At 42.8% G+C, this 22313-nt stretch overlaps 2 protein-coding genes across 17 annotated transcripts in view; one reads left to right on the plus strand and one right to left on the minus strand.

The window, feature by feature from the left end:
* DEPDC5 (DEP domain containing 5, GATOR1 subcomplex subunit) overlaps positions 1 to 5126 on the minus strand; it is a 127029-nt gene extending 121903 nt beyond the window's left edge. For 5 of the 12 annotated variants that reach the window (XM_043557942.1, XM_043557943.1, XM_043557941.1 and 2 more), the window contains exons 1-4: positions 4905 to 5025; positions 4076 to 4199; positions 1463 to 1550; positions 1027 to 1073 (exon numbers count right to left, since the gene is read on the minus strand). In XM_043557942.1, the coding sequence (XP_043413877.1) occupies positions 1027 to 1073; positions 1463 to 1550; positions 4076 to 4133 (193 nt within the window). In that variant the 5' untranslated portion in view covers positions 4134 to 4199; positions 4905 to 5025. Of the gene's footprint in view, positions 1 to 1026; positions 1074 to 1462; positions 1551 to 4075; positions 4200 to 4904 lie in introns of all 12 variants that reach the window. The other 7 variants (XM_043557944.1, XM_043557939.1, XM_043557935.1 and 4 more) reach the window with 3 other exon arrangements.
* A 3735-nt stretch (positions 5127 to 8861) lies between these two features.
* PRR14L (proline rich 14 like) overlaps positions 8862 to 22313 on the plus strand; it is a 59120-nt gene continuing 45668 nt past the window's right edge. For 2 of the 5 annotated variants that reach the window (XM_043557946.1, XM_043557951.1), the window contains exons 1-3: positions 8862 to 9078; positions 10783 to 10905; positions 17572 to 18097. In XM_043557946.1, the coding sequence (XP_043413881.1) occupies positions 17624 to 18097 (474 nt within the window). In that variant the 5' untranslated portion in view covers positions 8862 to 9078; positions 10783 to 10905; positions 17572 to 17623. The remainder of the gene's footprint in view (positions 9079 to 10782; positions 10906 to 17571; positions 18098 to 22313) is intronic. The other 3 variants (XM_043557947.1, XM_043557948.1, XM_043557949.1) reach the window with 3 other exon arrangements.

Consider the following 22313-nt stretch of genomic DNA (forward strand, 5'->3'; position numbering starts at 1 on the left):
TATGAAAGTTCAGAAGAGGAAGGAGATCATTTCTCACTTGGAATGAAAGTAGAGAAGGTAGATAAGAGAGAAACAAACTTCTCAATGAGCCCATACATCTGGTAAATAAAAAACATAACAGGTGGCAGGAAATGGGATGGTGAGGGTAAGGAAGAAACTATTAGGATTTGGATTTTATAAAATATTTCCCCATCATATTGTATTGTAAAAGTAGTGGACATCACAATCCTTTAGAATACATTATAATTTTTTTTCTTTTAAGTACTATTTAAGGAATTACTTTATTTGCTATCAATTAACATTTTGGTTCTTTGATCCCCCATGGTAAGGGGATCAGATCCAGAATGAGAAAGTAGAATGGTGGCTCTGCCTCCTCCACTTACTGACTTCAGACAAGCTAATTCACCTCGCTGAGATTAAGTTTCCTCACTCAGTCAAGAGTTGTGTGGGAAGACAAAAAGAAAGAGACATTACAAAAAGCTCTCAGCACAGTGCCTTGCATTTGTGATAGGTAATGATCAATGTTTCTTTATCCTGTCTCACCCAGAGTAGGCACTTCACACACATCTTGTGAAAAAATATTTAGGAAAGCATGCTTTGCCAACAATTGTTTTGTTTTGTTTTGTTTTGTTTTGAGTTAAGCATAAAGCTTCACCTATGCAGGTTAACTTTCCCCCTGACAAAAAAGATGGCTTCTTGGGGTGCCTGGCTGGCTCAGTCAGTAGAACATGCAACTCTTGATCTTGGGATTGTGAGTTTGAACCCCACATTGAGTACTGAGATCACTTAAATAAATAAACCCTTAAAAAAAAAAAGATGATGATTCCTTCAGTGCCCTCAAGATGCTGACAAATGAGATTCCTTGGCAGTTTCAATATCTGACAATTTCTTTAAGGGAACACAATTTGATAAGGAAAGAAGTACGCTGCCCACATTCCCTGAGATTATGAAGAGACATTTCTTACAGTTTCTGAAGCAGTTTCTCTAAGTACAAAAATCTTAAGAGAAGAGAGATGGAATTCTTACCTTTCTGTAAATCTTCCTTAAGTGATTTGACCTGCAAAAGCAGAGGGCTGGAGAAAAAAGCAACAAAGAGATGGGATGCTGTAAGCGGTAATTAACCAGCTTTCTTCACCCCCCAACAAAAGGCAAACAGATCCCTCTGGACATAATGTAACCTGCAGCACAACAAGGGGAGAAAGTTCTCTTAGAAACAAAGAAACTATGCACTTGCACTCAAGGAAACAGATAAATGCTACACAATTTTCAGAGTTCTCATTTCAGCTTTAAAAACAAAAGAATAGACTACTTTTTAAAAGATCATCGGTTTATCAAATCCTAGAGAACAGGAACATTTTTATGTAAAAGCTAAGAGCTGTCTTGCCCATCAAGCCCCTTAAACAAAATATTCAGAAACATCAACCTGTCCAATTAGTTCCCTTGATCCTAATGAGAGGTTTACCTGTATTCATCATTGGGGTGAGCAATCTCCACAATGTCTCCAAGCTTGATGTGAGGAAACACTTTGGGGTTCATGACTAGCTCATCATCTGAAAGATAATTGGGCAATTTCAAATAGAAAAGAGACTCATGTGGGCAACCAGTTATGGTATACGTTCTCAGGTTGGGTCATCATAACCTCATACAGGGACACAAAGCTAGTGAGTAGATGAGTGGGTCAACTTTCAGGGACCTTTGTCCTCAGAGATCATGTTCTTTCTACTACCGCCCCAACAATCCCAGGGAAAAAGCAGTCCTTGCTCTCTGGAAATTAAACCTCTGGGACACCTTACTCCCTTGAATTATCACATACCTGGCATACACCGGGAACAAACTGTCTGGGTCCCACAGATACAGCACAATCCTTTACATTTATATAGTGTTCAAAGAATTTCCAAAAATACTGTCTTAATATGATCCTCATAATAAATCTTCGGATGTAACAGAAGTGAAGAAATGATGTAGGTGATACAGGCCTAAGGGTAAACAGCTGATAACAGCACAACCAAGACTGACTACTAGTCCAGGGTTCCTTCTGCCTAAAGCCTACCACCTCTCATGTCATTAAAAAGAAAAAGAAAAAAACAAGCCAAATAAAATGCCTTAGATTTTAGGAGGCAGCACTTGATCAGGGAGAAACTGGATACCAGTTCACATTAGGGTCCAATGTGACTCTTAAAATAGAAGGAAGACATAATTTCATATGTTTATCTCCCCCACCCTCACTGGGAGTGGGGAGAACTCTTTCTTATATAACAAACTCAGAACCATAAAGACAGAGTGATTTTTTTTTTCTGGTTTAATTTTGAGAGAAAGATGTGGTCTTTAATTATGCTAAAATCCATGACAAATAAGTATATCTAAATTTCAAATATAATCAAAACCAACAAAAATTCAACCTAGGATGGCAAAGCACTGGGTTAATACCAAATTTTATTTGGTACACTGCTTCCATTGAAAGTTTTATGCCAAATCCTCTGTGATGCCTTCCCCTAACTTCCATAGTCTGAATTAAACTCCCTGAGCACTGAGCACAAATTCCACTCTGTTTCATTTTATCTTTTTTTTTTTTTTTTTTTTTTTTTTTTTTGCATATCTGTCACATCAAGCTGAAAGCTCCTTAAGGACAAGGGACCTTATCATATTCACAACCTTTATGTTTAGCATAGATATGCAGCTAAGTTTGTTGGATGTGTTTCTAATCATAGTCCTGAAGGAGACTGGGTATAGCACCTAGCTATAGTAAACTATACATTGTATAGTAGACTTGCATACATTGTATATACACTGTATATACTATAGCCTTGCATCCTTCCCTCTGACAAGTTATTTCTGTTGTCTATTCAATTCTATTCCACAAATGTTTAGGCAGCATCTATCATTAATAGACATTAATACAAAGTCTAATATTAACAAAGGTCTACATTTTAGCAGAAATTGTAGTTTTTTTAAATATCTATTTTTGAGACAAAGAGAGTACAAGCTGGGGAAGCACAGAGACAGAGGGACAGACAAAATCCCAAGCAGGCTCCGTGCTGTCAGCACAGACCCGACAGAGGCTCGCTCTCACAGATCATGAGATCATGACCTGAGCTGAAATCAAGAGTCAGACACTAAACCGACTGAGCCACTCAGGTGCCCCAAAAATTGTATTTTAAATATAGCAACTGCCTGGTATATATTGTCCTGGTAATTATAATGGTTCCATTTACTGAGTGGCCCTGAGCATGGTACTCTGCTAAATACTTTACATACATCATCTTACTCAATCTCCACAAACTTTATGATATAGAAACTAGTGTTTTCCCTTTTGGGTAGTCCTTGCCCTTGGGAGACTTACACATATGTAAGAGCAAATACACAGTAAAACATAATTTTTAAATGACTCATTGTATTGTTAATTCCAATTTCTGAAGCAAATAAGGTTGTTAGGACAGAAAGGAAAATTATTTCTTTACAAAAAGAAAAAGATCGTATTACTAATTGCCATCCTATTCTGCATATTTATAGACTCAAGGTGTTAAAAGAAACAGAGAAACTGTTCTAATGTGCTTGAGGCTGTAAGTAAGATAAACTAGGGGCTTGCCTGAGGTCACAGGGAAAGTTAGAGGCAGAGCTGAAAAATCTCGTTTAGCACAGAACAATATGCTGTGTCCTGCTCCTTCTTACTATGCCTGGAAACCAGGCAAAGGTTCACGCTTTGATCATACCTTTCTAATGTATATTTACTACTGCTCTCAATGAATGTAAGTTTTTCTTATCTGCCAAACCAGTGCAGACTAGGATTTTACAGAACATATATAGTAAATACATAATATAAAATACAAATAAATGGAAGGTAGTAAACTGGCAACATTCACATTGTTCCTTAAAAATCAGAACACAAGTGCTTTTAGAAGGGGCCTGTGCTCTCGCATGCTACTGCCCTCCCTGCTACTGTATTACACTTGCTGGTTCGCTCAGTTAAGTCACCTCCAGCCTCTATTGTCATGAGTCAGTGTGTCATTTTTGAAGCACTGGACACACTAGAACCTCAGCCAACTTACGCAACCCCCCAAAACGGATCAATACTGACCACTGCCCCCAAAGCCCTTCTTGTGGATGACGAGTTTGTAGACCTTTGTTGTTCTCATCTTGTACTGTTGTTTCCTTCAGCTGTTCCAAGCTTGGGGGAGAGAAGTCATCTTGCCTCCCTGCCACTGAAACACAAAAAGGCTGGGATGTCAGATTTTTCCTTGCAACTGCTCTTAGGTTTTAGGCCAGTGAATATACCAGTACTGTTCAGATGAGTGGCAGCACCAACTCTTGGATGAAATCACTCCTCCAATTACGAGGAGGGTTGGAGGACCAAAAACAAAAACAAAAACAAAAAAAAAACAAAACAGAAAACACCACAAAATCTGGGAACTAAGGGGAATTCAGGCCAGGGTGGATTCTAACTTCCAAGAATATATTCTATCACACCCTGAAGGGAAACCTTGTAGTGAATTGGGCACTCACTACCTTGTCTCTATCTAAAACAATAACACCCAAATATCAAAGAGATCTTGAAAGAGGTTTAGCGCATTCATTTTGTAGATGAGGAAAGTGAGGGCCAGAGCAAGGGACTTGCCCAAGGTCACTCAGACACTGAGACACTCCCACCGTCCACGTTCCGCGGTCAATCTCCTGGGCAAGGAGAATATAAACAGGAGGAAGGCAGGAGTTCGTTCTCCGAACGTCCATCTGTACACACTCTCGGCGGTTCCTCCTCCCCAACCCTCATTTCACAGCAGCGGTCACTGAAGCTCAGAGAGGGATGGAGACACACAGCGGGCTGGGGAGTGGGACCTGGACTCGAACCTGGGTCACGGCCCCCTCCCTCAGGCTCCACAAACCCGGGCCCGGCGAGTAGCCCCACTCACCCGCAGCTCCGGAGCCCCTTCCCCCTTCAGGCCGGGACTCCGAGGCCCCAACCCTCCCGAGGTCCCCTGCGTCTCCTCGGGACGCCCCGCCTACGGCCCCACAGCCCTTGCGGCTTCCGTGCCGGACCTCGAGGAGCCTGCCTGCCCGCCCCAGCCACAGAACGCTCACCTGAGAACCCGCGCAGCTCCGGTGGCTCCGCCCCGGGGCCCCGCCCCCTTCCCGCCCACCTGCCCCGGGCCGCTCTGGCCGGGCCTCCTCCTCATCTCGGTGTCCGCGCCACTTCCCCATCCGGGGCTCTCGCCAGGGGCGGGGCGTCGTGTGCGGCCTCTAACTCCGGCGGCCTCCTGGGTTTCCCGCCCGGTGACCCGACCGCAGCCAGCCTTAGAAAGAAAATCCTTTTATTCCCAGACATTATCACATAGATCCATACCGGGAGCGTCGTTTCCGATTCAGTCCCTCAAAAGGGCAAACTCAGGCGAGTCTCCCCGGATCCATTAACGGTGTTAATGGACCTTCGCCAGGCCTCACCGGGCTAGTGAGAAGCACAAAATAGTTTCCTGGAGAACTTTTGTAAAATGCAAAAGCTGAGCACTCGCAATTTAATGCGATGGACAGTGCTGGGAAGTATTCATTTGGGTGCCCTTTTCAAGTCCCTCCAAACCCCAAACGATATTCTGTACCTCTCTGGTTGTTAATAGCTACAATAGCTTCCACAGACGCCCTTATGAAATGGTCACGTCCCTATTAGGTGGCTGATACTCTCACAGACGGGGGAACAGGGGACACTAAACTCCTCGGAAGGAAGCTCTTGACCCCATCAAGTCCAACTTGGCTCTGAAGGCTGAGCGTTTAACCAGCATCCTTGTTACACGCCAGAGCTCAGTCTAAGCCCCTATCTGTCAGGACATCTTTCTGTTGAGAAAACCAGAACTGCCTCGGCTGTGCCTGAAACTCTCCCAAGAGCTCCTGACAAGTTGCCATCTCCATCTAATTGACTTAACGGCTTTTGGAAATTTTCTGAATGTTTAAAGAAAAAAGCGTCACATACCACAAAGGAGTGGGGAGAAGAGGCTCTGGCAAGACAAGAGTTTCCTTAAACATCCATATTTTATTTTAGGGTTCAGAAGTTGAAGGACTATAAAATAATTGTAATTTTTTATATTAAAACATGAAATCAAGTGTACTGCAACAGTTGCAAAAAGACTTTCAGGGATAAAATGTTAAATATAAATAACATCTTAATGTTGCTAATTCAGGGGACCTGCTCAGATCTCCCCAGACTTTTTTTTTTTTCCAACGTTTATTTATTTTGGGGACAGAGAGAGACAGAGCATGAACAGGGGAGGGGCAGAGAGAGAGGGAGACACAGAATCGGAAACAGGCTCCAGGCTCTGAGCCATCAGCCCAGAGCCTGACGCAGGGCTCGAACTCACGGACACGGACCGTGAGATCGTGACCTGGCTGAAGTCGGACGCTCAACCGACTGCACCACCCAGGCGCCCCTCTCCCCAGACTTTTATCTGCAGTAGTGGCTGGTAGGAAATTCTTCCATCCCAGAGGGACTAATGGGATTCTCTCTCCCGGGCCTTCAAGGAAATTTGATTTCTGTCTTCTGAGAGATGTCCATGACTGGTGTTTTATCTTAGAAATGCAAATATTTCACTTTTTAACTTGGCAAAAATTAGTAAAAATCTTTGACAGGTTTTGAGCTTTTTAAAAATTGTCAAAGTCTGGTCAAGGTGAGGGGAGGCTGGAGCAGTTAGCTCCTGTACTGGGGATCTAGTCCAGGGGATCCTTGGTTCTAAGATCACTATGTTACAACCAGCTGCACAATAGCCTGTTTTTGGCAGTGTGACTGCACCAGATCCTTCTCTTTTCTCAATTTTCTCCCTTGTCAGATGGGAATAAAAAGTACATGTATATCCTTGTTCACAAGGTGTTTGAGGGTCAAATGAAATGAGGAACGTGTTACATTAGGTCATTGAAATTAAAAGAATTTAAAATGCTATGTATAAATGTAGAACATTATATATATGTGTATTTTAATGTTTTTATTTATTTTTGAAGGAGAGAGAGACAGAGTGTGAGTTGGAGAGGGACAGAGAGAGAGGGAGACACAATCCGAAGCAGGCTCCAGGCTCTGAGCTGTCAGCACAGAGCCGGATGCAGGGTTCGAACTCACAAACTGTGAGATCATGACCTGAGTCGAAGTCAGACATGCAACTGACTGAGACACCCAGGTGCTCCTAGAGTATTATATTTTTTAAAGTATTTTTTGTTTGTTTTTCTTGGGGAGGAGAGAGACCAAGCACTAATGGGGGGGGGGGGGGGGGGAGGAGGGGACACATGGAATCCCAAGCAAGCTCCAGACTCTGAACTGTCAGCACAGAGCCCAACGCAGGGCTCAGAGAGATCACCACCTGAGTTAAAGTCAGATGCCTAACCAACTAAGCCATCCAGGCACCCCAAATGTAGAGTATTATTGACTAACCAAAAGCATGGAATTCATTACGAAATTGGCTCTCCTCGACTATTAGGGGGTTGCATAATATGTATGATGCTTCTTTTGAACCTCTCCGTGCCTAATACAGAGCTAGGAGCAGGGTTAGGAGTAGGATAAGGTGGGTAAGGCTAGTGAGACACTTCCCTTAGGGCACAAAATGTTAAGGAAGTGTCAAAAAAAAAAAAAAACTCAAGGGAACAAAATAAATAATATTTATTATAATTTTTTAAATAATACAAAAATCCACTATTAACAAAATATCACATTTTAAAATAAAGACAACATCAAAAATGGTGCTGTGCAGTCATGTTAGAGGCTGAGGCAAAAAGACAAACTAGTAATACTGGGTTTCTCAGATCCGCTTCTATAGGCCGGTAGTTGCCTGAGAAAGTACTGGAGGATGTAGATACTGTAAATTTAGAAATGTTTTAGAGACAATGTCTAATTAACTCATCTGTAGTAGCCTGTGTTAATTGTACATGTGTATGGGATGATATCTGGATTCACAGGCTATAAAACAATAGGGTTGGCATTTGGGTTTACATATCTCCAGCCCTAACCAAAGGTGGGAAAACCACTATTTTGGGAAAAATGTTAACTAGCTCAAAAGATACCCTGATCAAAGAAGAGAGAATTAAAATCTCTCTCAAACATCCAAACCTCTAGCTCTCTAGTCTGCCCAGTTAATAAAGCCCCCAAAGCAACATATTTCTGTTTAACACAAGGCTGTGTGAAATGGAACAAGTTGACTCCATTCTCTGAAACTTCCTTTTTTTTTTTTTTTTAAGTTTATTTATTTATTTTTGAGAGAGGGCATGTGCGTGTGCGAGTACGTTAGCAGTGGAGGTGAGAGAAAGGAAGAGAATCCCAGACAGGCTTCTTGCTCTCAGGGCAGAGAGAGGCCCGAAGGGGGTGCAAAACTTGACTTCACAAACCAGGAGATCCTGACCTGAGCTGAAATCAAGAGACGTTTAACTGACTGAGCCACCCAGGCACCCCAATTCTCTAAACCTCCTTAATTCCCTTTTTAATAAATCTTTTCCTTCCTTCAAATGTCTGTTGGATGTCTGCTTGTGCCAGACACGGTGCTAGGTGCTGACCACAGAATGATGAACAAGCCTGGGAAGGGACAGATGATGAATTAATCAATAAATGAATGCAACATGACCTAAAATACTTATTCAAGTTATAAAAGGATCTCCTGGGCTTCCAGAAATAGGCTCCTAGAATTGCAGCCATTCAGGCCAGGAAAATACTGGATGGGGGAGGGCCAGTAGCAGTGGAGACAATGGGCTCTGGGGCTCCGAAGGAGCCTGGCAAAAGGTGTGTTTCCCCTTTAAGAATCGCGGCCGTAGGGGCGGGGCAGAGGGCTGCTGTGGCCAGGCCCAGGCTGGAGGCCTGACGCGGGAAGAGCCGCCCCTAGGATTGCGCGCGCGCCGCGCGTGGGCGGGACTTGAGTGAGCCCGCATGGCTGGCTCGGGCCCCGGATGAGGAAGTGCGGGGTGGGGGGGCGAGGAGGAAGAAGACCATAGAGACGAAGAGGCGGCGGTGGCTGGAGCGGCCCCGGGCTCTCTCTGCTCGGTAGGCTCAGGTAGCTTTGGCGGCGACCGGGCTCCAGCTGCAAAGGCCGGGCTGGCGGGGCGAGCGCGGGCCGCGGAGCAGGCCTCAGGGTAAGAGGCCGGGGGCGGGAAGGCTTCGGGCGTAGCCGCCCCGCCCCACACCACCCTGAGGGGACCCTCCGCCGGGTGTTGCAGGCTGAGGGGGAGCCCGGGCCCCCCTCCCTCTTGGGGCGCCGGAGGGAACGGAGGCTGCTCTGCGGGCGGCGGAACGACCCGGGTTGAGGGAGGAGACCAGGCCCCGCGTCGCGAGGGGGAAACGGCTTCTCCGAGTCATGGCTCCGACGGGGGAAAGATACTCCTCTTCAACCTCGATACGGCGGGGGACCCCCAACTTCTCGAGGAGGGCGACGCCCCTTGTCGTGGGTGTACGCTCTTCCCCAGCTCCTGTGCGTTTGTCAGCGGTGCGAGACCCGCTCCTGGGGTGCGAGAGGGCGATTCTAAACTTATTTTAATAAGGAGGGGTAGTACGTAACCCCGAACAAGACCTTTCCCTCGATTTGGTCAGCGCTCCCCAGGTGAAGAAGGAGACTCAAGTTGCCTAAAAGTGTTAGAGGGAGGGGGGTCTTCCTTTCCTGTAAAAGAGAGACTTACCTTCCTTCTTTTATTTTTCACCTCTACCCCTAGATATAAAGATGAAGACCCTGAGTTTATTTATGGTATTAGAAATCAGTCTTTCTCCCCTCCCCCAGTAATGTCCACAAGACTCTTCCCTGAAGTCTCTTGGTGTGCAATGAGCTTTCCCTTGCACAGTTAAGAGCATGGCGTCTGGAATGTGGTAGTTGTTAGTCTGTCTCCCACTTCCCATCCTTGTGACCTTGGCTAATTGCTTAACCTTTCGGAGTCTCAGTTAGCCTATCTCTAATTTGGGTCCTCTTTGTAAAGCATTGTCTTGAGGGCTAAGGGAGAATTTGTATAAGCGCTTAGTACATAGTAAGCTTTTGGTAAATTGTTGCTATTTACTCTTACTAAAGAAAACTAGTATCTTTTATAGAGACCCAGATTTTTCCATGCATGCCTCCTTCCGTTCCCACCCCCACATCACAGGTGTTAACTCATCCTTTCTCACTGGAAAGGAGACTTTTCCCCACCCTGGGGTGGAGAAAGAGGCACTTCTCCCTTTAAATCCTTCCATGCTCCCCAAATTAACAAAGAGGGTCTCAGAATAATCAGGAGAAAAGACTTTTTGGAAACAGGTCTGTACTGAAAGAAGGAGAGAGAATTGATACCAAAAGCCAGCCTTCCCTTTGTCCACAGAAGCTATCACTTCTTCCTGACTGGTTAGCGATGTCTTCTCCCACTCCCCCTACCTGCTGTAGTGATTAAAAAGCTTCCTGCTATATGCACACCTCCCCCTCCTCAAAGAGGGAGCGTCCAACTTCTTTTCTCTTGCTCTCCCAAGAAAAATAAGACTCTCTACCTTTGAGAGGAGGACTCTTTCCTGCAGTGTATTTAGAATGGCACAGATGGTTTCCTTCTCCTCTTCCTTTGAAAAAGAAATGAAAATTTTTTATGCAGAAAGTCTTTGTCAGAAATCAGGAGCATTTTCGCTGTTTCACTCCCCATGTGGAGACAGAGGGATCCTTTTTGTGCATGCTAATAAAGGAAGGAAAAAGGAAACAGTGCTTGATGCTTTTGAGATTTCCTGCACACTCCATGTTGTAGAGCTGGGCCCTGTTTAGTATATAGACTTCCCTACCCCACTTTCTGTTTGTCTAGAGATCTCGTTAAAAGATTCTTCTTTCTCTGTCCCTCAAGAAGAGGCCCCTTCTCCGAATGCCCTCATGGAGGCATTGGCTACAGTGTCCGAATCTTGGAAAAGAAAGCCCCTTTCTCAAGGTGAAAGGAGTGTTGTGAACTTCTGAGGGACTGATCGATATTGTGAGTATTGTCCCTTGACACGAGTGTGGCAGCGCCCAGTGTTACTAACTGTTCTTCATTTTGAGCAGCCCTTTTACATTGGAATTAAAGGGAGGGGAGACCTTCAGACTCGGGATTATTGGGCACACAGTTTTCTGTTCTGTTGTTTTCTTTGTTTGATTCTTTTTTCTACGTTTCACTTATTGCTGTAAACTTTGTGCTCCCAGAACTTTTGTATTAGGGAGTGTTTGAACTACTAAAGTGGAAGGGCCACTTTGTCAGGTTTTTAGTGTTATGAAATGTATTCTAACGAGATTGAGAGCCGCGGGGTTAATCTTTCACTGGTAGTTTATTTTTTTTTTCATGTTTTTGTTGTTTGGTGGGATAGGAATTAACACTACTGCTGCCACTAAAGAAGAAAAAGTGTTCCATCTTTTTGTGTGTGTAAAGTGTTTTTAAATTACCTCTTATGCCCTGAGTACGTGCAGTGGGGCTTAGTCAGAACTCTACCACCATTGTTGGTATCTGTAGATCTGTGAAACAGAAAAGTTATTTAGACTCATGGGATTTTTATGGGCTGCAGGACCCTTTGAGGTTATTTTGTTTGACTTGTTCATTTTACGTGTGAAAAACAAGCCCAGGAGAGTTAAGTGATACATTCAAGGTCGTGCAGCTAGCAGGATAGAGACCCAGGTCTCCCAATTTGGAGACCAACAACTAGACTGCTTCCCGGCTTCACTATTGCATTTGACATTGAAAGGTTTTGAGAGGATTGTTCTCAATTCAAAAACAAAAGAATTTCTAATTTTATTACGATAACGTTACTGCATACTCCTTATAATTATTGGTCTTTTTTCAGGGATAAATCCATTCCTTAAACAATCGAATTCTCATTTGTGTCACAGTAAAGATGACAAGCCAGTAGCAGCTGGCATGAGTTGTTTGTGAATCTGTGGTTTGTTTTTTGCTTCTGCCTCAAACTAGATAATTACCTAGTGTCCTCACCCAGTAGGTTGGTTATAAGTTGTTAGTAAGGATTAAGCTATAAATCCCTGCCTTCATTTTACAAGTCTGTGTTACTCAGTGTTTCCTCTTACTTCAAGTTTACTTAACACTTTAATGTGAAAACTTTTATAGTTGAGGCAGAGAGCTGACGTTTGGAAAGATAAAGGGATAATACATTTACCAGTTATTTTTTTATTCCTATTTGGATCTTGGGAAATAACGTTTAAAATTAAAAAACATTTTTGTAATGTTTATATTTATTTAGTTAGTTTTTGAGAGAGTGGGAGAGACAGAGCATGAGCAGGGGAGGGGCAGAGAAAGCGGGAGACAAAGAATCTGAAGCAGGCTCCAGGTTCTGAGCTGTCAGCATAGAGCCCCACTAAGGGCTTGAACCCAGGAACGGTGAGATCATGACCTGGACCGAAATTGGACGCTTAACTGACTGAGCCACCTAGGCACCCCTAAAATTTTTTTTTAACTTACCGTTAAAAAAAAAAAAAAGTACAACATTTAAGTCAGTTGTGATCTCGTCACCCAGGGTAATACTGTTAACATTTGGATTATATTCTTTCAGTTTTCCTATGTGCATATTTTATCAAAATAAGAGAATTCTAATGTTTAGTTTGATAAACTGTCCCAGGCAACTTTCTGTGTAGAGTTAATTTTCTACACCATCATTTTTAATTGTTTCAATGTATTTAGAAATTTAATTTTAAATTTTTTTTTTTTCAACGTTTATTTATTTTTGGGACAGAGAGAGACAGAGCATGAACGGGGGAAGGGCAGAGAGAGAGGGAGACACAGAATCAGAAACAGGCTCCAGGCTCTGAGCCATCAGCCCAGAGCCCGACGCGGGGCTCGAACTCACGGACCGTGAGATCGTGACCTGGCTGAAGTCGGACGCTTAACCGACTGCGCCACCCAGGCGCCCCGTAGAAATTTAATTTTAAAGAACATGAATGTCTTCTTAAAATATGTCCTTCTGTTTCTGCAGTCTTGTGACATTACCAGTATTTTGATAAATGGCTAGAATGAGAGTTTGATGATGCAAGCTAGTGAGCTGAGAATAATTTTAATCTGCTACTCTAGGCTTGCATCAAAATATTACTTCAACTTTGAGAGTTCCAGCCAAGGCACTCACCTCTTCTGGGTGTCTCAACTGCAGATACTGCTCAGAAACTCAAGGACCCAGGATGGGCCTAGGAGAAAAAGAAAGTCTGTAAATGCCTGTAAAACAGCCAATGTGCTTAGTTGTTTTACAGGTTGAAAATTTTTAGAATAATATCTCTACCAAACAGAAACAGAAGTTTCAAGTGATGATGGCATTGTGGTGTTTGGCTTTTGTAAATTGGAAGGTTTTTTGGAGGGGGGTGGGGGGGAACCAAAGCTTTAAAATTCTGTTTTGGCCAAAGCCAGTTTACAGTATAGATGCATGCATAGGAAACATAATAGCATTGTTTTCCTTGAAGAATATCTTGGAGCATTCTGTGTGATTATCAATATTGCCTCTTCATGATACACTGTGTTTATTAGTAAGTGTGTATTTGTGCGTCTTTAATTAGGACCATGGGTATGGAAAGGAGTGGTTATTTGTTGGAGACACTGCAGGAGTGGAGTCTGTGGGCTCCAAGTGCTAATTGAACAAAAGTGGAAGGTCAGATATAGTTGTGTCTGGTGGTTCAAGTGTGAGCTCTAGGATAGTGGGGGTGTTATTACTGAGAACAGCAACAGTGTAAAAAATAAGCATGTAAGTTTCCTGAGAACATTTTATTCATCTTTGTTTCTCGTAGCTGTTTGTGTGTAGTAAGACTCGATTATTCACTGGGTTGAATGGGTTCTATCTTGGACATGTTAAGTTTGGGAGGGTTGCCATCCCCCTTTTTTTTTTTTAATTCTTTTAAAATGTTTATTTTTAAGAGAGAGAGAGAGACAGAGCATGAGCAGGGGAGGAACAGAAAGAGAGGGAGACACAGAATCTGAAGCAGGCTCCAGGCCCTGTCAGCACAGAGCCTTATGCAGGGCTCGAACTCACAAACTGAAATCATGAGCCAAAGTTGGACATTTAACCCACTGAGCCACCCTGGTACCCCTAGAGGGGTGCCATCCTTATAAATGAAACATAGGTTAGGAATTTGAGAGATGATGGGGTTGGGGACAGGTATTTTTATTTATTTTTTGTTTAAATTAGCTTTTAGATGTAATTTGCATATCATACAATTCACTAACTTAAATTGTACAGTTTAGTGGTTTTTAGCATAGTCACAGAGGTGTGTAACTATCACTACAATCAATTTCAGAATATTTTTATTGCCCCTGAAAGAAATTTTATTAGCAGTCACTCCCAGTTTATCCAACTCTCACTAAGCAATTTACTTTCCAACTCCATAGATTTGCCTACTTTGGACATTTCATATATATGGGATCTTGTAATATATGGTCCTTTGTGGCTGGATTCTTTTACTTATCATAATGTTTTCAAGGTTCATCCATGTTGTATCACAAATCAGTATTTCCATTTCTTTTTATGGCCGAGTAATACCCAGGTGTACAGACTTACCACATTTTGTTTATCCATTCATCAGTTGATGGACGTGAAAGCTATTTCCACTTTTTGGCTATTGTGAATAGTGCTGCTGTGAACATTTGTGTGCTAGTTTTGGTGTGGACTTTTTTTTGCATGTATACCTAGGAGTGGAATTGTTGGGTCATGTGGTCACCTATACTTAAAGTGACAGTTTTGAGTCATCGGCATAGCAGAAGGGCTGCAAGAAAAGGTGAGGTCATCAAAAAAGTGAAGCCTGGAATGGGAGGCATGTCAAGGATTAAACTTTTGAGAACACTCACACCTCAGTGGCAGGCAAGGGCAAGGAGCTCTTGAGCACATGGTAGCAGAGAGACCTATGGAGCTGATCTCCACCAACAAACCTGCTCTTTTACAGTATCCTTTCCTACACTTATTCTTCAGTCTGTATGTGTTGTGACAGTCAAAACCCGGAGTGTTTGTTGTTGGGAAAGAGAAACTGAACCAAATGAAAATTGAACACCTCCTCTCTTTTTTTAGCATCAAATAGCAATTCTGCTTTACCTGTTAACCCCCAATACATACACCAGAATCTAAAGTGCCCCTAGAGGGGTGCCTGGGTGACTCAGTCGGTTGAACATCTGACTTTGGCTCAGGTCATGATCTCGTGGTCTGTGAGTTCGAGCCCTGCATCAGGCTGTATGCTGACAGTTCAGAGCCTGGAGCCTGCTTTGGATTCTGTGACTCCCTCTCTGCCCTCCCCTGCTCATGCTCTGGTCTCTCTCTGTCTCTCAAAAAAAAAAGTAAATGTTGAAAAAAAATTTTTTTAAGTGCCCCTAGAAATATCCAGGAGCTAGAGGAGAAAGGGGAAGGTTGGAGGTCCAAAAATGATTTGTTTTTGTCAGTACCATTTATGAAAGAGTCTCATTTGATTCTCACCATACTCTGGGCACAACTGTTTATCTCTCTTTGCTGCCTTTTTGGATTCAAGTTTTTTCATCAGCCCTCCTGTGTTATCTAAACTTGATGGACCAGCAGTCTGATTTCCTGTAATTTCTAGTATTTAAATTAGTAGTATAATGTTGTCTACTTTGATTTGTGGAGAGGATTCCTTCAAAACATTAAGGACACCCAGTGGATGAAAGTGTAGGAATGTAAGTAAACTATTGAACATAGATTGGAAAACCAGGAAAGACAAAATGGTCCAAAATGAAAGGACCTATCATCTGTCCTACCTAAGCCCCCAGCTTCAGTCTTCATAGCACGGGTCAGTGGGCAGGAGGGACCTTCTGTGCAAGGAGGGAGGGTTATATATACCTAGGAATATTCAAGGACCACCAGGTAGGTGCTTCTTGACCTGGAGGCAGAGCAAGTGCCTTTTGGGTAAGCGACATGTGTGGGCTCCCCTGGAAAATCAGGACAGGAATAGAGACAGGGTAAGGAAACTGAGTTGTAAAGATTTACATGGTGTATAGGAGAGTTCCTCCTGCTCAGAAATCTGAATGTGGTCCGTAGAGAGAAGTTGAGACAGTTCGATATTCAAAACAGTCTGGTAGCCTGCAGTGAGTTTTGCTTGTATGTAATATGTGTATTTTGGGAAAAGATGGATGTTAGAAAGTGGTAGGAGTAGAAATCTGTTGTCTTTCTGAAATATCATTTTTTATGGGCCTTTTAGCCAAAGGGATTTGCCACCAATACCTCAGATAAATCCTTGTTCTGAGCTCTTGCTAGAAATTTCTCACCTTTTGTTAGGATTAAGGAGAGCATCAAAAATGAGAGCATGTGAGGGGCGCCTGGGTGGCGCAGTCGGTTAAGCGTCCGACTTCAGCCAGGTCACGATCTCGCGGTCTGTGAGTTCGAGCCCCGCGTCGGGCTCTGGGCTGATGGCTCAGAGCCTGGAGCCTGTTTCCGATTCTGTGTCTCCCTCTCTCTCTGCCCCTCCCCCGTTCATGCTCTGTCTCTCTCTGTCCCAAAAATAAATAAACGTTGAAAAAAAAAAAACTAAAAAAAAAAAATGAGAGCATGTGGTATCTTACTTGGTTAACCAGTTTCCACCTTGGTTGGGTCAAAGTGGGTTTTGTTGTGGAAACTGCACACATTTGGTAAACTAAAATGGAAAAGTTACTAGCCAGGAAACCCTGGTTCCAAGTGTACTGTTCCTTAGCTATGTGTGTGTGTGTGTGTGTGTGTGTGTGTGTATGTGTGTGTGCCTGCATGCATGTGTGTGTGTACACCTGCATGCACGTGTGTGTCGACAATTTTAATGATGTACTACACAAATATACATATTTTAGCCAATAACCCATGTTTCGACTACCCAGTGCAAGAAGTGAAACATTCCCAACACCATGGAAGTCCCTTGAGCATCCCCCACTTTCCTCAGATAATCCTGTAATATTTTAGGCAGGTCACTTTTACCTTATAAGTGTGATGTTAGGCTCTGTAACAGGATGGTGATAGCTGCTCGACTTTGCTCACAGGGTTGGGAGAATCTAAGTGGTGTTTGTGAAAGCACATGGAAAATCTCAAGATGCTGAATAAAAGTCAGGATTCTTCTAAAGAGCTGGTTTAGTGGTATCTTGTGCCAGTCTGGGTAGATCAGCTCAAGTTTGGTAAGCAGTAAAGGAATGGAATTCTGTTGTCTCTATATCTTCTTTCATACACAATTCTTTTGAGGAAAAGTCAGTATACCAAATTTTTCAGAATCCTGCAGTATATATTCATTCAGCAAATATTTACTGAGTACCTTCTGTGTGCCAAGCACCTCTTCCAGGCAGTGGGGATGTAGCAATGAACAAAACAGGCAAGGTTCATACCCTGAAAACAAGTAGAAAATCGTCTTTATCTTCTTTACATGAGGTCTGTCCTTGGATGCTTAGACATGTCTTATTCTCATCTACATTCACTGGCCCTCCAGATTTACACTGAGAATTGTTTATAAGGCAGTATTTGAATTGAGGCTAGGTAGATGTCTATTAAAGATTTAAGGCATTTATTTTTCTACTAATTCACAGCCTTTAAGGAGGATGTTTTGGTGTCAGATGTCGCCAGCATTTGAGGTAGAATTTTTTTTGTCCTTATTTTAGCCAGTTTTAGCTGAAACAAGTTTCTTCTACCCTGCAAGGTTTTAAACTTTTATCCCTTCCTTTGATTTGTGTCAGGGTGAACCGTTTGATGTAAAAGACTTGACTCCATAATCTTCCATCTGCCCTAATGCTGTCATCCGGAGTAGAGACTCAGCCAGTTCCACTTGATTCCTCCATGTCTGCCGTGGTACAGGAATTATACTCTGAACTCCCAGTGAGTGTCTCCAAAGAGCTTCATGCTGACCCTGAGCCAAGTGTGATTCCAGATGTAAAACCCGCAGCCTCAAGCTCTCTTATAAGTCAGAGTAGGGCAGTGCCCTTGGAGCTGCAGAGGACTTGTGCAGAAAGTTGTTGTGAAGAAACTTCTGGCACCTTGGATCATGGGGGTGAGCCTGGGCGGTGTGGGCTGGTGGACACCACAGCAGGAGGTTCTGTGGCTTCTGGGATCTTGGATAGGAAAGAGAAAACCAAGAGCATGGAGCTAAAGGTCTTCAGAAATCAAGGGGACCAGGCGGAAATTATAAGAGACCCCTGTGAGGGAGCAAAGGAAGACCCACATCAACATTCCACAGCTGCTGAAGAAAAGATCAGCCCAAGTCAGGTAAGACATGACATCTAAATTCAGAAGAGTTGAGTTTTAATGACAGCTTTCCAGAATAATACTTCACATAATAAAGGACAGATGCTGACAGGTAGCTTATGATTTGTTCTGGAAACACTTCCAAAATGTTGATTTTGATGTTAACTTTCTTTTGATAATTTTTAAAAACATTTGTGTCACAGCAGACACTTGAAGAGAGGAGGAAGTGCTTACCTAAAGAAAAAATGTCACTTCTCTGAAGCAGCCATCATATGTGGAATGTTGAGTCTCTGTGATAGTCATGTGATATTTCTGCATTTGATTTTAAGAAATGATGGATACTCATTCCTTAAGTTTTGGTAGTATCATGAATAGGGTGGAGTGACATGTCACAGAGAGATCTCTGAGGGAGTCTGCTTCATAGGATGGATACCCTAGAGGAATCTCCGTATTTCAGGAGCTGGTGCTTAGCTTTCCAGGTCTAGAAACTTGACTTTTGTTTTTTGGTATATTAGAGGTGATGGTCTCTAAAGGACTGACCCATGTTAATCTACTTCATGAGAGACTAAAGTATAAATCACAAAGTCAATTGTTTAATTCACAGTGAAAAGGGGAATCATTACTTGGTAGGAATGGTCACACTGGCTGGTCAGTATGTCTTCTCCCTGTAGGCAAGATCAAATTTCTTTCTGTAAGTGTGAAATTAGAGTAATAGGGGTTAGGTAGGTAAGACTAATGATTAGCAAGCTGTGATAGTCTGAGGAACCCAGGTTCCTGTAAGACTATACCTGTCAAGTACACTAGAAAATTTACTTCTCCTCTGGATGGTGCCTTAGACCAGGGTTCAGACAACTTTTTTTCTGTACGGGGCCGTATACTAAATATTTTAGACTTTGCAGGTCATAAGGTCTCTGTCAAAACTACTCAACTCTGCCCTTGTGGCATGAAAGCAGACATAGACAATATAAAAATGAATGAGTATCTGTATTTCAGTAAACCTTTTTTATGAGCACAGAATCTGGCCCATGGGCTGTAGTTTGCCAGCCCTTGCTGTAGACCCACAAATAAATTCATATTCTTTGGGTTTTCTGGGCTAGGCTCCATTTCCCACCTTATAAATACGTCATTTCTTTACACAGGTTACAGAGCAATTGATTGTTGTTAGTAGGCTTCATATATTGACCAAAGTTAGGAACAGATTAATCTTTTCAGGTAGCAATAATTAAGTAACATCGGATTTTATGCTATGATGTCTTAACCTTAAAAATAGAAGTGAGGTAACAGATTGAGTATCTAAAAGTTTCTTGATCTGGTGGGCTCAGTCTAACAAGGTAAAAATTTTTTGTAATTTACTGAAAATTTCATGTAATATTTGGTGTAAAATAAAAATAGGTATACATATGTGCCTTCCAATCTAAGAAAATTACTGTCCTTTCTCCTTCCCAGCTCCACCAGAGATAAATACAATTTTGATTTACATAAACCAAAATGAAACTTAATAGATATAAATGTAAGATTTTCTACTTTGTTCCAAAAAGTGAGCTTCACAAGTGGGGGGAAAAAAGCAGAAGTGTCTTTGGAGAAACAAAAGACCTATAGGTTTTAGCTAGTTCATTACAATTGACTTTGTGGAATGGCCATCCAGAAAAGCCAGTTTGGTCTTAATTTAGCACATTAACAGAAATGTATTACCTGGACTTGAGAGGTAGCAGTTGTATGCTGTTGTGTGCTAGCTAGCCTGTAGCTAGAGTATCATACTTAGAGTCCCCTCTCCTCCCAGCACTCAGATGACCTCAAGATGCCTCTGGGGTTAGGGAGGCCAGAGGGGAAGGAAGGAATTATCAGTATTGGCATCACTGGCTGAAGTGGGGTCCTATCTCCTCATCCCCATGCTGAGCCTGGTGTCATATGTCTCATGTGTAGAAGGAGTATAGAAAACCAGGAATGCATTCCTGATAAAGAATTCACACTAATGACAAAACCTGAAAATACAACATTGGAAGCCAGTTGCTTGGGTATGTCCTATAAAAAAAGAATCAAGAGAAGCCTTCAAGAATTTGGAGAACTGTTGGGGCGCCTGGGTGGCCCAGTTGGTTAAGCATCCGACTTCGGCTCAGGTCATGATCTTGCGGTTTGTGGGTTTGAGCGCCATGTTGGGCTCTGTGCTGACAGCTTAGAGCCTGGAGCCTGCTTCAGATTCTGTGTCTCCCTCTCTCTCTGCTCCTCCCCTGCTCGCTCGCTCTCTCTCTCTCTCACACAAAAATAAACATTAAAAAAAAATTTTTTTTTTTAAAGAAAGTCTGAATGAATGCTGTGGACCTCTCAGGAAAGCAGACTACTGTTTGAGAAAGTTTGCAGAGACCAGACATCCTTGGATCTCAAGAATTCTTGGTAGATTGGCAAAACACCACAAACAGAACACAACTGGTGAATTGGGAGAACATATTTGCAACATGTATCACAGATAAAGGGCTTACCTAATATATAAAGAACTCCTTTTTTCCTTTTTAAGATTTTTTTATTCTTTTTTTAAAATTCATTTATTTATTTTGAGAGAGAGCACAAGTGGGGAAGGGGAAGGAGCGGGGGTGGTGGTAGAGAGTCCCAAGCAGGCTCTGCACCACCAACACAGTCTAGTGTGGGGCAAACCCATAAACCGCGAGATCATGACCAGAGCCGAAGTCAGATGCATACCCGAGTAAGCCACCCAGGTGTCTCTTAAGATTAAAAACAATTTTTTTTAATGTTTATTTATATTTGAGAGAGAGAGAGAGCGCGTGCGCTCATGCGAGCAGGGGAGGGGCAGAGAGAGAGGGAGACAATCTGAAGCAGGCTCCAGACTCTGAGCTGTCAACACAGAGCCCGACATGGGGCTCGAACTCACAAGCTGTGAGATCATGATCATGACCTGAGCCAAAGTCGACGCTTAAATGACTGAGCCACTCAGGCGCCCCAAGATTTTATTTTTAATTAATCTCTACACCCACGTGGGATTCAAACTTAGAACCCCAAGATCAAGAGTCCCGTACTCTGCTCACTGAGCCAGCTAGGTACCCTACTAATGTATAAAGAACTTGGTCGATTGAGGAATGGAAAACCCAATAGGAAAATGAAGGAAAGACTTGAATAGATGATTCATTGTGTGTGTGCATGCATGTATGTGTTCTGAAACACATGAAGAGTTGGTCAACCTCACTTATAATTAGAGAAATGCAAATTTAAGCAATCAAAATACCACTTTTTACCTATCAGAGAAGATGAAAAATTGTGGAAACATATCTGGTTGGCAAGGTTGTGAGGGAATAGTGTTCTCACATATTTGCTGGTGGGAATGCATACTGATTACAACCTTTCAGAAGAGGAATTTGGCTGCACCTAACCAGAATGTATATGCTCTGACCTGTTGACCCAGCACTCTTATTTCTAGGAATCTACCCCAAATATACACCTCCAAAACTGCAGAAATATATATACCAAAAGTTATTTTTTAGAGTATTATTTATTACTGCAAAATGTTTGAAGCAACTTAAATGTCCACATAGAGGAGAGACGTTGAATAAACTGTAGCATGTGTATTTTATGTCCATATATGCAGTACATGCACCTGTGATAAGGAGTTGAGGAGGATCTCCATGTACTGATATGGAGCGCTTTCCAGGTGTGTCAGGGCTCCCCAAAACCATCTCCAGGTTTGGTGATTCTCAGGAACTTGCAGGACTCAGCACATGGTCATATTTGTAGCTAAGATTAATTGCAACGAAAGGATATAAAGCGATCAGCAAAGGGGAAGCATGGCGCAAAGTCCAGAATATACCAGGTGCTAGTTTCCAAGAATCCTCTCCCAGTGTAGTCACATACACACAGCCTCCTCCAGGAACAAATTGTAACAACACATGTGAAATGTGGTCTACCATGGAAGCTTGTTAGAGCCCAGGGTTTTTACTGGAGGCTGGTCACATGGGCATCCTCCCCTGGCACAAACCAAAATTCCAGACATACAGAAGGAAAGCAGGTGTTTCAACATAAACCCCATTGTTGTATGGGTGCTCTGAGCCACTCTTATCATTAAGGAATGTTGGAAACTCTCCCAAAATCTAAGTTCCCAGATGAGCCAAGGCCACCCTTGCAAGCAGGCCTTTCTAAGGATAACAGGACTGCTCTGTTAATTCTTTTCTGCAAAGTAGGATGTACTGTTAAGTAAAAAAAAGCAGAGGGCAAGTAAATATCTATTGTATCC

This window comes from Prionailurus bengalensis, chromosome D3 (genome assembly GCF_016509475.1).
Source record: "Prionailurus bengalensis isolate Pbe53 chromosome D3, Fcat_Pben_1.1_paternal_pri, whole genome shotgun sequence".
Taxonomy (NCBI): Eukaryota; Metazoa; Chordata; class Mammalia; order Carnivora; family Felidae; genus Prionailurus; species Prionailurus bengalensis.